The sequence below is a fragment of the Peromyscus californicus genome, unplaced genomic scaffold (assembly GCF_007827085.1).
Source record: "Peromyscus californicus insignis strain IS unplaced genomic scaffold, ASM782708v3 Scaffold_19__1_contigs__length_69161282, whole genome shotgun sequence".
NCBI lineage: Eukaryota > Metazoa > Chordata > Mammalia > Rodentia > Cricetidae > Peromyscus > Peromyscus californicus.
In genome coordinates, this window is record NW_026294491.1 from 49,346,888 (window position 1) to 49,362,468 (window position 15,581).

The 15,581-nt window shown below is 38.3% G+C and overlaps 1 protein-coding gene across 11 annotated transcripts in view; it reads left to right on the plus strand.

Moving 5' to 3' along the window:
* Nucleotides 1–15,581, plus strand: part of Col19a1 (collagen type XIX alpha 1 chain) — a 339,939-nt gene that overhangs the window by 14,418 nt on the left and 309,940 nt on the right. For all 11 annotated transcript variants that reach the window (XM_052745271.1, XM_052745270.1, XM_052745262.1 and 8 more), the window contains 2 exons: nt 12,309–12,374; nt 13,934–14,033. In XM_052745271.1, the coding sequence (XP_052601231.1) occupies nt 12,309–12,374; nt 13,934–14,033 (166 nt within the window). The remainder of the gene's footprint in view (nt 1–12,308; nt 12,375–13,933; nt 14,034–15,581) is intronic.

Genomic DNA, 15,581 nt, shown 5'->3' on the forward strand with positions numbered 1-15,581 from the left:
TAAGATTCCCAAAACATGCAGCACTAAAGGAAATAAATAAAGAAAGCACTGAGTTTTCTTATGCCACTCGGTAAAGGGTGCCTGTAGAGCGAGAAGTGTATTTGGAACCTGTCATGGCAATTGCTTCACCTCAAATATCATTTACATTAATTGAAAATGTCAGCACAGTACCACCACAGGGACAGTTGGAGAATGTGACACACTAGACCTGGCCTGGCAGGCTACTCTCCTTGTGTCTTGTCTTGTGTGTCTGATTCATGGGGCAAGGTTCCCTTTTTAGTTTTCTCATGTGCAGACCTGTGTGTGTGGTCACTAACCATTTACCGGAGGGAAGTGATTACATCTAAAAATAAAATCGAGCAAATCTGAGGGAGAGGCTAGGGTTTCAGTTCTGGACTTGGAGAGGTTGTCAACAGTTTACAGTTAAAACTAAATGTAATAAAGGATACCTCGTGTCTTCACGGCTGTCCTCCACTCACTCTATGGCAGCCTTAACGATGACCTGGAATATCATGGCAAGTGGGACAGAACTCAAGAATAATCTGGAAGAGTCAATAATAATGCAAACTGAAAAATCTTGGATTCAGGCATTTCCAAGTCTTTGATCGATTTACATTATATTCACATTATGGGCTAAGATACATTTGTGTGTTTTTACAGTGACAATAAATTTCAACTTGACCATGGTAGCTTCAGCTCAGCTACCATGCTCGGCACACTTCAACTTTGCTTTCATTGGTTGCTTAAAACTGGATCCTCTATGATAGAAACTTCCATATCATGTGGTTAGTTTCTTCTCTTAACGTGGCCTTAAGCATAAGTTCTAAGTTATTATAAGGAATCCTTAAAAAAGACAAAAAACAAAAACCAACAACAACAACAAAACAAAACAGAAAACCAGTGTGAAAAGCACAGGTGAAGCAGACGGCAGGATGCCATCGAAGAAAATACTATTTAAAATACTATTTAAACCAGTTTCAAGCTTCATGCAAACCGTCTAGCTGGTATGGAGGATATTCACAGGACCAAAGCTAAACACAAAAACCTCGTTAAGTCAATTCTCTACTAACTTAAGGGGGAAAGTTATCATTCTTAATTAGCTTATACTTGTTGAGAGAAAAATCTCCTATGAACCTCGTGTAGAAATTTGTCTTCTGCACTTTGAATAACTCTCAGTGCTCAGTAGGGTACCACCCCAAACTCTTCGGAGTGACACATGTAGAACTTCACTCCTAAATGTGGAAAGAGCAAGAAACCATCCCGATGACAGGAGGACATGCCTCCTACCCAGGTATTTTCTTTGGAGGAAGAGTTTTGGATTAAAGCTAAGTAGTGAAGGTACTTGTGTGACCTCTTGTGACCTTTTCCTAAAATAGCTGTGTCCCATTTTTCTCTCATTTGGCAGCCCTTTTTTGGTTCATAGTATTTTTGTTATATCATAGTCCAGCATGCTTTGTCTACTTTTGTTAGCTGTTGATTTACTCTCAACATAGAATAGCAGTTATTCTGTTCTCAAATGCTTTGGCAACAAATAAAGAAAGTGCACAGGGGATCTGAAGCACAGGCAGAAACAGTGAGTCAAGAGGCCCCTCGATGGCCTCTACCAAATAAGAATTCTGTCTTTGCCTTTAGAAAATATGAGAGATGGCTCAGTCAGTAAAGGGCTTGCCTTTCAAGCTAAAGGACCTGAGTTCGATCCCCAGAAGTCACTGTTTTGTTTTGTTTTCAAAAGCCACCCATGATGGCACAACCATGTAATTTCAGTTTAAGGAGACAAAGACAGTTAGAGTCCTGAGGCCTGCAGGCCAGCCAGCCTAGACTACATAATGAGTTTCAGAGCAGTGAAAGAAGCTGTCTCAAAAAACAAGGTGAATGGCTCCTGAACAATGACATCTGGATGGTCCTCTGGTCTCTATAGGCATATGCATACATGAGTACACACACCCATATGCACATGTGCAACTGGGCACATTTACATTCAAATGTAACCCCCCCACACACACATGTAAAATATGGAATACCTAAGGGACCTTTTCCATCCACCTATAGAAGACAGACTAAGTAGTTCTACATCTGTACACAACTGGTGCCTTCACCTTCTCCACTTCTGATCTGGAGAAGTCCTAAGTAGTATTGTAGCTAGAGTTTTCCTGCCTGGCCCACAGTCAGGACAAATCTCTCTCACCTGCCAGTCCCACAGCCACTCAGACCCAACCAAGTAAACACAGAGACTTATATTGCTTACAAACTGTATGGCCGTGGCAGGCTTCTTGCTAACTGTTCTTATAGCTTAAATTAATCCATTTCTATAAATCTATACCTTGCCACATGGCTCGTGGCTTACCGGCATCTTCACATGCTGTTTCTCATCGTGGCGGCTGGCAGTGTCTCTGACTCAGTCTTCCCCTTCCCAGCTTTATTTTCCTCCTTGTCCTGCCTATACTTCCTGCCAGGCCACTGGCCAATCAGTGTTTTATTTATTGACCAATCAGAGCAACACATTTGCCGTATAGAACATCCCACAGCACTTCCCATTTTCTTTTTTTTTTTTTTCAAAAAGGAAGGTTTTAACCTTAACAAAGTAAAATTACATATAATTTGGGAATTTGGGCGTAGCTTCTCTTACTACTTCCTGCTGGAGGGGGGCGCTGTATCTTATGGGGACACAAAGAAAATTTTAGGATAATGGAATAGTCCATGAGGCTGTATTGTCTGAGCCAGTTGCCTTCAAACCATTCTGGATATTGGATCATCTGGGCCATGGTGTCATCGGAGACCTTTCAGGGGGTCTTGGCTGGTCAAACCTGATGTATCTTAATCTGGCACAAATCCATAGCCTCTGGCTTTCTGTGGGAACAAAAGCAGAGTCTCCTTTCCAAAGCAGCACATCCTTACATCCAAATTTTGAAGTCAAGGTATCTTTAAAATATATATATTGGTTTAACTCAACATCTTTTATGATCAAATGTTTTTCTGCAGTTAAAACATCCCAAAGACAACACAATCCAGATTCTCTGTGTAATATTCATCTTTACGTGGCTTATTTTTTATATTAATTTTACTGTCTCTTTAAAGACTTTATTTTTTAAAACTATGTATTTGTTTATATAACTGTATATATCACCTTTTTTGTCTCTTTCAAGCCTACGTATATTTTACACACATTGTAAACTATTACATCTGAATCTGTCTTATTGTGAATCTATTGCTTTAAACTGCAGAATTTGTAAGACTGAAACAGTGCTATGGCTGCTGGCTCCGCCTACCTCAGCTTCCCAACGTGGCGGTGGTATGTTTACTGCCAGCTCTGGGAGCTATCGTGGAGCTATGCTTTTATCCAAGCAGCGTGTAGCCCAGAAACCTCTTTTTTTTTTGTTTTGTACTAGCAAAGGCTAAATCCTCCATGCAGCTTAATGTGCCACTTGCAGAGGCCTCATTCCCACCATACTGCAGGTCGAGCATGCACACTAGGAACCCGCCAGTAGCTCAAACCGGCAGCTGCCGCTCATTTGAGAGAGACAATTAAGAAGCTGTTTTTAGCTCCATTTTAGAATCTTTTCTCAGGTTTTAGGTGAAAACTCTTGCCAACTCGTTGGGCGCCATTTATAGCTAGAGTTTTCATGCCTTGCCCACAGTCAGGACAAATCTCTCTCACCTGCTAGTCCCATAGCCACTCAGACCCAACCAAGTAAACACAGAGACTTATATTGCTTACAAACTGTATGACCATGGCAGGCTTCTTGCTAACTGTTCTTATAGCTTAAATTAATCCATTTCTATTAGTCTATACCTTGCCACATGGCTCTTGGCTTACCGGCATCTTCACATGCTGTTTGTCATTGTGGCGGCTGGCAGTGTCTCTGACTCAGCCTTCCACTTCCCAGCTTTATTCTCCTCCTTGTCCCGCCTATACTTCCTGCCAGGCCACTGGCCAATCAGTGTTTTGTTTATTGACCAATCAGAGCAACACATTTGCCATACAGAACATCCCACAGCATAGTGTCATACCTAAGGAAAGTAATTCTCCTTAATGAAGATTTGAGATTAATGAAAGACGTATCAAGTGAGCTGAATTTTCAATTATAGCTTTATAAGTAAACTTCATTACATACATATGTATGTCTGTGGTATGAAGAAAAAGGGAAATCAAGGCAGGAAATAGACAAGGGAAGTAGCGCAGTTCCTAAGGTGATCTCCGACTCATCTCTTCTTGTCATACTCCCTGTGTGATCATCTGTTCCTGGGCTTCAAAAGTGAATGATGTCAGTGCCAGGTGTGCTTCACAGCCTTGATCTGTGTCAGCTTTGTATCTTCCTCCCCCTCCCTCCCTCTCTCCTCCTCCCTCCCTCCCTCCCTCCCTCCCTTCCTTCCTTCCTCCCTCCCTCCCTTCCTATTTCTTTCCTTCTTTTCTTCCCTCCTTCCTCTGTGGGTAAAGATTTTAATTGGCATATAACATTTGCACATATTTCTGGGATGCAGTGTGATAATTCAATATGTGTATATATATATATATGTGATGATCAAGTGTGATTCAAAGGGTTTTTATATGCTCTTAACCATTTCTTTGTGTTGGGAAGCCTTGAACTTCTGTTTTCTCCTTATTTATACAATTTCTAATAAATCATTGTCAACTGTAGTTGTTCCTTCTGTAGGACAGAGCACTGAAATCCACCCCCACCTTCAATTCCTCTATTCTTCAGTATTACTTGTTTTTCTGGTTTTTGAGACAAGCACCTGACATGAGCAGCTCAGGGTTTATTTTGGCCCATACTTTAAGGGTTCAGTTCCCAGCACAATACCAGAAGACTGAGGCCACTGGCACATTACTGCTCAGTCAGGAAGCAGGGAGATGAATGCTGGTATTTTGCTTGTTTTCTCCTTTTTGATCATTCCGGGACCCCAGCCTAGGGAATGATGCTGCCCATACTTAGGCTGGGTCTTCTCACTTTCGTTGACCTACCTGAAGTTCCCGATAGATATACCAAGCAGTTTGTCTTCTAGTGATCCTAGATCCTTTTAGGTTGACATTAACCATCATACCTTCTTAGTTTCTTGTGACTACTACTCTACCTTCCACTTCAATGAATTTTTTTCTTTTTGAGCGCCAACATCTGAACAAGAACACACAGTTTTTTTCTTTTCATGGCAGGCTTATTTTACTTAATATAAGGCCCTCCGGTTCTACTCATGTATCTACCAATGACAAGACTCCATTTATCTTTATGGCTGAAATCCATTGTGTATGCATGTGCTGCATTTTCTTTTTCTAGTTACTTGTCAATAGACATTTATTTGTTCCTATAGCTTGGCTGTTAGGAATACTATTGTGATAGATACAGAAAGACATCTTTTTGGTATAAGAATTTCATTACATTTGAGAGTATCTTATAGTGGGGTAGTCTGATTATATTTAGTTCCATTTCATGTTTCCCAAGGAGTTCCACACTATTTCCCACAAAAAATGTGTTAACATATTTGTATCAACAGTGAGCAAGAGATCCCCTTTCTCTTCATCATCTCCGTCTATTTCTTGTCTTTTTGATAATTCAAATTAAAGGGAGATGTCCTCACTAGGTTTGAATGTGCATTTTCTTGATGATTAGTGATGCTGAGGTTTTTTTTTTTTTTTTTTTTTTTTTTGGTTTTTCGAGACAGGGTTTCTCTGTGTAGCTTTGCGCCTTTTCCTGGAACTCACTTGGTAGTCCAGGCTGGCCTCGAACTCACAGAGCTCCGCCTGGCTCTGCCTCCCGAGTGCTGGGATTAAAGGCGTGCGCCACCACCGCCCGGCCGATGCTGAGGTTTTTTTTATATATATTTGTTTACCGTTTGTACGTCGTCTTTTGAGAAATTCAGACCATTTGCGTATGGTTTTAATCAGATTCAGTGTCTTTTCTGCTATCTAGATTTTAGAGTTCCTGGCATGTTCTGGTTATTAACCAATAACCTCTAGTCAGATGAATAGTCTGCTGATGTGTTCTTGCATTCCGTGTGTTGTCTTCTTACTGTAGTGATTGCTTTTGTTGTTGTACACAGCTTCCCAGTTTCACACAATCCCATACCCCTAATTCATAAACTTCCATTCAGCCATTTGAATTGTTTAATGGCTCCTCAATCTTAATACTTCTAGGTACTCCTAACTGCCATTGATTAATACACATGGTGTCTAATGAACTCTTACTTCTATGGGGAGATTTCAGTGTGTCAGACTTTTATCTAGTTACACAAACTAAGTCTCCTTCCACCCTCTATTCATCTAACTACCATGGCTTGTTGATTTTTGTATCTCATTCCTTCTGCCTTTTCCCATCCTTACTGTTATCTTTGTAGTCCAGGCTAACATCATCTCTGGGCTCACAGAGTGTGGGAAAGTGGCCAGATAAAATCTCAAGAATCAAGCTAAATTTGAAGTTTAGATAAATAAGGGATGGGTGTTTTTGAGTATGCCTGGATGTTCTAGACATTGTATCAGACATACTTACGCTAAAATATTATCATTATGAATCTGATATTTGATTATGAATCTTCAGTCTATTTGGTATGTTGGGCAATCCTATATGATGTAATAAGAAGATACAGATGGCCAGGGAAGGCTGGGCTCATGTAGGGGCATTTAAGTGAAGGCACAAAGGCTGTGAGAATAAGGCCCATGGGCACCTGGAAAGCAGCCAGCACAAAGGTTCTGAGGCATATGACTGCTCAGTATAAGGGAGAAATAGTACAAAGTCCATGAGGCCAGAGTTAAGGGAATGAAGGGCAGGATAGGGGTGGGGGTAAGGGCACATGCTACTGTGTTTGGTGATTGTAAATAATCTGATTTCTAGGTCTGCAAAGTCGAAAGCTAGATGATGGACTCTAGCACATTTACCAGAGCAATGGACACTGTCCTGTGAGTTCTCCTGGGAAATGTGCTTCGTTTGTTTATTCACAGATAACGTACAAATAGCAGGCTTCTGTGTTTATAGTGTACAGTCTCTCTCAGAAAGACTTAAATCATGATTATCTGAGAGCTATGATAGATCATCCCTTCTTATCCACAACAGATATATTGCAAGGCTTCCAGGGGGGTATCTGAAGTTATGGGTAGCAGTAAGCCTTACATAAATGGTTTTTCCTATACCTATCCATTACTTACCTATAATGAAGATCAATCTATAAATTAGCCACAGTAAGAGATTGACAGCAATAACTGTTACTAAAATAAAAATTTAAAAATCCTCAATATTTTTTAATTAAATTTACATTAAAAATTATTTCTGCTTGAAAAACCAAAAAAAAATATTTCTGGAATATTTTTCATTTAATATTTGCATATTTCAGTTGATCTTGAGTTACTAAGATTTCATGATGCAAAACTCACACCAGGAGGACTACTGTTAAAATGCAAATGTGTAGAGATGTTGTACTCTTTATTTTTATCTATGTTTTAATTTTTTTAGATTTTTTTTATTTTATGTGTTTAGTGTCTTGTCTGCATGTATGCATGTGCACCACATGAGTATCTGTCTGGTGCCTGCAGATTTCACAAGACTGTGTTGGATCTCCTGGAACTGGAGTTTCAGATGGTTGTAAGCTGTCACATGGGTGCTAGGAACCCAACCCTGGTCTTTTGAGAAAACAAGTACTCTTAATGGATGAGCCATTTCTCCAGTCTCAGATATATACATTTTAGCAAAGTTAAGATATAAATGATATCCTTACCAGGCAAATGGCACATTTTCTTTTCCTGTCATTCTGTAAGTGATGCTAAGACCCTTCAGTAAACTACAAAAAGTCTAATAGAACACACTGGCATTCTTGAAGAACATTCTTCAAGACTCTGAAAACTCAGTGTTTCCCTTTGCCTTTGTATATGCAAGAATGAATTTGCCTCCTGCTTTTCCTAAGCTAGATTCGCAAAGGTTACTAGCTCGTATTTGGTATGATCATTAGTAAATAAACACAAACTGCTTAGGTATTAAATCAATTGAAAAGACAAAGCTGAAACAATAGATTTTAGCTGGTCTTAGATACAAGAAGAAAGGGGAAACTGAAAAAAAAATGAAAGTGAAAGAAGAGATTTCAACATGCTGTCAAGTATTTTAGTGAATGCTATAATAAAATGAAAACTTACATAATTTGGAATAGAAAATTCTAGATGATAGAAAAGAGCATGTATTTAAAGATGTGCAAACATTTTTTGACAAAAAATGCTGTTTGTCTGTTTCTGTTTTCATTTTATGTGTTTTAGGGATCTTGTCTAAAAATCCTTGCCTATAGTCATATATATATATATATATATTTATATACTTTTAATGTTTCTGTGCATCATTAAAAACATATTTTATGGGGCTGGAGAGATGGCTCAGTGATTAGGAGAGCACTGGCTGGTCTTGCAGAGGTCCTGGGTTCAATCCCCAGCACCTACAAGACAGGCTCACAGCAGCCTGTGACTCCAGTGTCATGGCATCCAATGCCCTCTTCTGACTTCTGAGATAGCTGCAGTCATGTGGTGCACATACATACATGCAGGTAAAACTCTTAAAAAACACACATATATTTTAAAATAGCTTTAAAAAATAAGTGAACTAGTTCCAAGATATAGTAGGCTCTGCCTCTGGTAAAATCAGAACCAGAACTAACAGATTAGATCATGTGCTTGTGAAAGAGGATTCATTTTTTAAACACATAGTTAAAACAGATGATGTGAACAAATGCATTTCATTAAAGAATTCTTAGGTATGTTATTGTTTTGTTTAAAATATGTTTTCGAGAGATGTTCAATATAGAAGGAGAGAAAGTTGATTTGCAAGAAATGTGTTTTTCCATACTCTTCTGTTGAGTAGCTGCATGACCTATTTCTCTAGGGTGACTCATTTTCAGATGACCAGGAATCAGAGAGTTAAAAGCTACTATTAAGATAAAGTCATGACATATGCAAAGCTGAGATGGATGACTTTCCCTTTGTTTCCCGTGGCTCCTTCCAATACCCCACCAATCCTGTAGACTGCCCAGGTCTTTCAAGGCATGTAAAGAGAAAGTTAAGTCTGATAATCATTAACATTAACACTTTAGCATAAATTTGCTAAAACTACTTTTACTTGCTTTTGAAAAACTGTTGAGTTCTGCAAGCAATGCATCTTCCTTAGAAAGATGACATTCAATACTCTGAAATACTTCAGAGATCCCCTGAGGGATAGAGTTGCTGTGCTTGCTCTGGTCTACCAGCAATAATCTTCGAATCTTATGCATAAGTCTAAAGGTACATTAATATTAAAATAGACATGTATGTTTATATGTTTATATTTGAATAAATTAACATGCCCAACCTGTGATAGTTACTTCCGCTGTTTTATATTAAAATGTTTATGTCAATATTTAAATTGATTAGCATATCTAGCTTATGACAGGCATCCCCACTGCTTCTTTCTTCATTTTTATGCAATGAATTCATAAATCTTCACAAATTTATCTTATTACACCTTAAATCTTAAAACACTTTGTTTTGTTCAGCTGTTCACGACAAAACATGTGTTCTAAAGGTAGGAAATGGCATTAATGTTTTATAAACTAAATACTTTCAGTGGAGGAATACATAAATATTGCTGGAAATGTTGAATCCCATTTATTTCAAAGCAATGTGTTTATTCCGTTGACATCAACATATATTCACAAGGAAGAATTTAAATGAGATTTACAGTTTCCTAGTGGAAACAGGCCACATACCTCCCTCCGTCTTCGAAGTCTCACAGCAGGGAAGCCTTTCTGCTGTCCAGAGATTTGTTCTGCCAATCAAGCACACACTGTGTCTTTCCTCTGTGTGCCCATGTTATGAAGAATGCAAGGTTCCTCTTACACTTTATTGCCAATATAGACATTCACAGTCAGTATACATGTTTTATTGAGATTTTGGGTTTTTTATTTAAAGTTTAGAGCTGTTTTTAGATTAAAATATTTTCTCAAGGGAGATGCTGTTTTTCTCCTTGTGTTGAGATTTTGCTTATATAGTCTAAAGTCAGTAAATGTTAAAAGCACAACACACTGAATTTTTATGTGTTTATGTGTACACTCATGTAGTTATCACTCAAATAAAATCATAAAATATATCCCGAATTCTAGAAGATTCCTGTACACTTGCTCTGAGGTGGTACCCCCCCCTCCATGGTAATCGTTCCTCTAACAGAGATTGGTTGTACAATTATCACAAAAATGGAATAGGTAGTGTGTATTTAGGGGAAATGATACTCCCCCCACTTATATTACCTCTAAGATCCAAACATTTTGATAGGTCAAACCAAATCATTTTTACTGTTATCTAGTTTTTTCATTGTTTATTGTGCAGTGTGTCCTCTTGTTGATGAACTTTTAGGGTGTAACTTTATGAGTAATGATAGCACAGGCATTCTTACCTCACAAGGTCATTTACATTCATGTTTTGCTTTCATGTCTCTTGGGTCATTGAGTTTCTCTTAGAGTTCATGCATCATTAGCTTCAGTAAATACTGTCAAACAGTTTTCTCAAGTGGTTGAACCACTCTCCACCACCACGTGCAATATAGAAGAGCTGAAAACATTAACTGTTTGTCACATCCCCATCAACACTAGGAGTGATAGTTCTTTAATTTTGGTCATTTAATGGAATCTCAGTAGTTTCCTCTACATCTCTGATTACTGGTGAGGTGGTACACCTTTGAATAGGTGAATTGTTAATTTTGGAGATTCTGTTTTGTGAAGTGCTTAAAATGTTTTGAATATATTGGAAAATAAACTTTGTCGTGTTTTGCTCATTTGCGGGAGCTCAGGGTTAGTTCTGGATTCAGTACGTCCTTGGATACTTTCTCCTTATGTATGAGTTGCCTTCTCTCTTTAAGATGCATGTGTTAGAAATACCGTCTCCTGTTCTCTGGCTTGTCTTTCCACACTTCTGATCTTTTGATTAACACAAAACTTTTGATTAACAATTGTTTTAATTTAATGAAGCCCTGTTTATCAATATTTTCTTTCGTCAGTACTTCTTTGTCTCTTTCAAGAAACCCTTGGCTTCTCCAAGTTTACACAGCTTTATGCTTTACCAAACTTGCTTTATGTTTTGTTTTTCACATATATAATTTTCTCTGATTTCTGCATTCAGTGTTTTCCTGTGTCAATATCTAATGCCAGAATCCACTGGTTAAAAAGACCCTCCATTTCCCACTGAGCTGCTGTAGTCTTTTGCAGTAAATGGAGCTAGATGTGGAAGGGTCTGCATTTGGACCTTCTATTCTGTTTGATTGGTCTGTCTTTCTATATGCACACCAATGCCATGTTAAAAGGATTCCTTATATCTCATGGTTTGCCTCCAAGTTATTGTTCAGCTTTACCTTTAGCTATTTTTGTTTCTTTGTTCTTCCATTTAAACTAGAGAATGAGCTTGTCAGTTTTGAAACACACACACACACACACACACACACACACACACACACACACACACACACACACACAGACACCCTGATTGATCTATTGGGATTTTAATTGTCATTCAGAAAGAATATGTTATTTGCTTTTTACTTGCAAATTATATGATAGCATTACTTAAACCTTGAGACCCTTCTAGTCAAATATGCAATGCTGATTCCTTGTCACAACTCTAGGTCTGAGGTGTATTTGTCAAATGAAGGACTGAGGCATTCAGTGGTTAACTGGAAAGTTTAAGGTTTTCACTTTCAGCCAAGCAGCTGGTCAGTTTGGCCATAAGTGGTTTATTTCCTGTCTATACTATAAAATTTAAGACACGAAATGCAAACATAAATCTCGACATTGGAGGATTGAACTTGTGACTATACAGTGTAAAAGGTTTAATGGTCTTAAGTGTAGCTGCATTGTTGTACAGTGGTGTGACTGGGAAGATGGGTGGCAGCCTTGTCAGCATTACTTCTTATGTAACTTATAGTCTGAATTAGATTTAAATATATTAGTTCAAGACTAATGTGTGCACATACATTACTACATTTCTATGATGTGACTTTATTGGACATGTAAACTCACCGAGTAGAGATTATGGATGTCTGAGTAATTGTGATAGTAATAGCCAGTATCACTGTGTTCTCGCCATGGGCCAGGCAATAGCCTATTTTTTTTATATGACCAAACATTAAATCTTCATAGAAATACTGTGGGATGGGGGTCATCATGCCCACTTTGTAGAAATTTAATAAAATAGTTCAGTTTATTTTTGTTTTTACTTTCATCTTGTTTATGATTGTAGCATTCAACTTTGGTAGCATTCAACTTTATTTGGAAAAAAGTAAGATGGGAATGTTAGTTCAAATCATTTGTGTTTGTCTTCTAAATAGAAACAACTTGCCCTATACTGAGAATGGAGGGATATCAAGACAACAGAAACAAACTTGAAGTTTCCGGTAAGTACTCTTGGCTAAGTAGCACTTGGTGCAAAGTGTCCATTCATAGTGACCAAACGCTATGTGGTGGCAGTCCTGTAAAAGACTTCTCTGGGGAGTGGGGATTCAGGGAGCGTAAAGTACAATATTTCATTAAAGGAATAATGATTTCCCTATCTCTTTAGTATGGCTTATGGTGAACGTTCTGTCCTTCCCACTTCCCAGGCAGGGGTGGCTCCACAGCCAGCTCATTGACTGCTCAGATGGAATGTTAGATCTCCACTAAGCCAGAGATTTTTATCCTTCTAGCTGGAAGGACTTTTCCCTAGGTTGGTCCTGAGTGCTCCCTAGGTGGTCCTGAGTGCTCCCTAGGGGGTCCCTAGTGCTCCCTAGGGGGTCCCTAGTGCTCCCTAGGTGGACCTGAGTGCTCCCTAGGTGGTCCCGAGTGCTCCTTTGCCAACATTACAAGTTAAGATCATAAGATCCATATAGAAATAGAAAGTAAATACTGCAGGCCAGACGAAACACTGTCAGCAGAGTTCTCTATTGTTTAATCTCAGGGTAACAATACCTCACCTTGGTGGAGAACAAAAGCTATGTAAAAATCACAGAAGTTGTGCATTCTGCTGCAATTTTGAAAAGAGAAGAGAATATTTTTGAGATGTTTTAACATCCAGATGTAGTCATCATTTCCAGTCTATTTTGGTGTAACATTTTTATATTTTTCTCTTTCTTTATATTTTCTTTCATTATTAATGTTGCCTTTGCTGGTTTTGTTGTTATTACTGTTTCGTTTTTTTGTTTGTCTGTTTGTTTTTTGACAGGCTCTCCCTGTGTAGTCCAGGTTCGCCTCAAACTCAGGATCCTCCTGCTTCAGTCTCCAAAATGTATCCTAGGCCTGTGCTGCTACCAACCCCGGGTCAACATTCTTGTTTCCCTTTTTCTTCCTCTCCTTCCTTTCCATATTCTCTTTCTGTTTTTCTCCAGCTCTCTCATATATACATGATGATAACACACATATTGCACTTGAATCCTAAGCTTTGTCCCATATTCATGTAAGTCTCCTGAAGTGTGTTTTTGTAAGAGACTGTTTAGGTTTGAAAAGAATGGCTACGATTTTTATTCTGCCTAATGTTCTGTTTATACTTAGAGATGGTGCAATGAACTACCGTAATAATTTGCTTAGGTCAATTCCTAAATTAAAGCAAAGTGATAGTGTATTCTTTTGCAACATCTGTGAGAAGCAAGGATGGTGTTGGTGTACATTTGCAGTCTTAGCCCTGGGGAGCCTGAGGGGGGAGTACTGCTGTGCAATCAGACTAGGCAGAGCCGAAAAGAGCTATATTTATGAACCGTTCTTCAGAAAGATAGCTGTGTCTTCTGCAGACAAAGGGAATTTTATTCTCCTGTACCCCAAAAGGAAAGTAAGCAAAAAAGAAATTGAGCACCTTTGTTGATTTCAAATAGGAGGATTTTATTTTAAATCAATCAACCTGTGGATATGGATAACAAATTCCTGTCTAAAAATCAATATGTCTGTGAGTTTATTGCTGGGTTTAATAACACGTCACATTTTACAGGCTTTGATCTGGGAGAAAGCTTTGCTCTGAGGCATGCATTTTGCGAAGGTGATAAAACCTGTTTCAAATTGGGAAGTGCACTTCTTCTCAGAGACACTAGGTGAGTAAACTAATTCGTTTTCATTTTAACAAAACTACAAAAATTATTTTCTAAGACTATTCCAAATTCTTGCTCAAAAATATGAAAGCTCAGTAGTGCCCCCAGTGCTGTAACGAATATATGACTTACGTATTTGATATTGATAAAACTCTGCAATTGAAACTTTTACTTGCATAAAGAAATAGTCTTTAGAAAATTAAATACATTTTTGGAGTAATCTTATTGGCATTTAAAGTAGATATAACTGGTATCTGATTTTAAAAGTGAACTTCGAAATATAAGGTTCAACATAGATTCAGAGGCAAAAGACCGATGTTGTATTTATTCCCACATATACTATGTTTTGTGGTGAATTAAAATAACAGTTGACCTCAGGTGCTTCCTCTATATACCAAATAGAGTTTGAAGTGACAAGAAATTGTTTTGAAGTTTAGTTTTCTGGTATTTATTTCTTGGGTCAAACGTGAACATCCTTGTGTGTAAATGCACTGTTAAGGAAAAGCACCATAGTCCCCTTGGGTTTAGTACTCAGCATAGATGTCTTTGTATGAAGATTAATACAGCATGCATGGATGTTTTCACTTTTGACACACATCTTATTGCCTATCCTCAGATTTTCCACATAGACTAAGCTCATAACTCATTTTCCCCCTCTAGAAATGTTTCTTTTAAACTTCCTGTTTTGTGATGTTTTGGAAAGACTTTAATTTAATGGCATTCTTCTGTTCACTTATTGATGAGAAATAAAGATGTTATGGAAGAGCATAAATTGATATTGGAAGTATGTCAGGAGTGATTGTCATGTGGGGTACTTTCATTAGGTACCATAAGGTATGGCTATTCTGGTGACCTCATGAGCAGATACTGAGGAGCAACCAGTAGTTCCTCACTTTGTTATGCATATGCTGTAAGGAAAAGCAAGATACTCTGTGTGTGTGTGTGTGTGTGTGTGTGTGTGTGTGTGTGTGTGTGTGTGTGTGTGTGTGTAGGGAAGGAGGGAGGGAGGAAGGTTAACTACTGGTAGATAATATTTCCTAATAAATTTAGGAAAGGCAATACATTCTGTTAAAGCATTAAGATGCATTATTTTTCTTGCCTATTTTTTTTCCTGTTGATTTAAATGCCTGTAAGTCTGATAATGTGAGAAAAGAATTGACTGGAGTGAGTTATTTTAAATTCACTGGACTTGTATGAAAGCAGAATAAGCTGATTTTAAAAGTACTGCCACTGTTAGGCAATGCTGTTCCCCCTTTGAGTCCACAGGATTATAAATGAATTGAAGTTTGCTTTCCAACCTTCGGCTCTAAATCACTCCCCAGTCTCTGGACAATCAATGAAAGTGAATTTTCTGGCTCTGCAGAGCATAAGCCCAGGTTCCTCCATGGCAGGAAACTGGAGGGTGTCTGGTTAAGCTGACTACCGAGTGTCAAGTCACTTGGCTCCTCTCCACTTACATTTCATTCACTGAGCCAAGTATGCTAGGATGCTTCTCTTGCATGATGCCATTTTGATTTTTCAGTGGGCCTGGAGTAAAGTTGCAGCTATTTA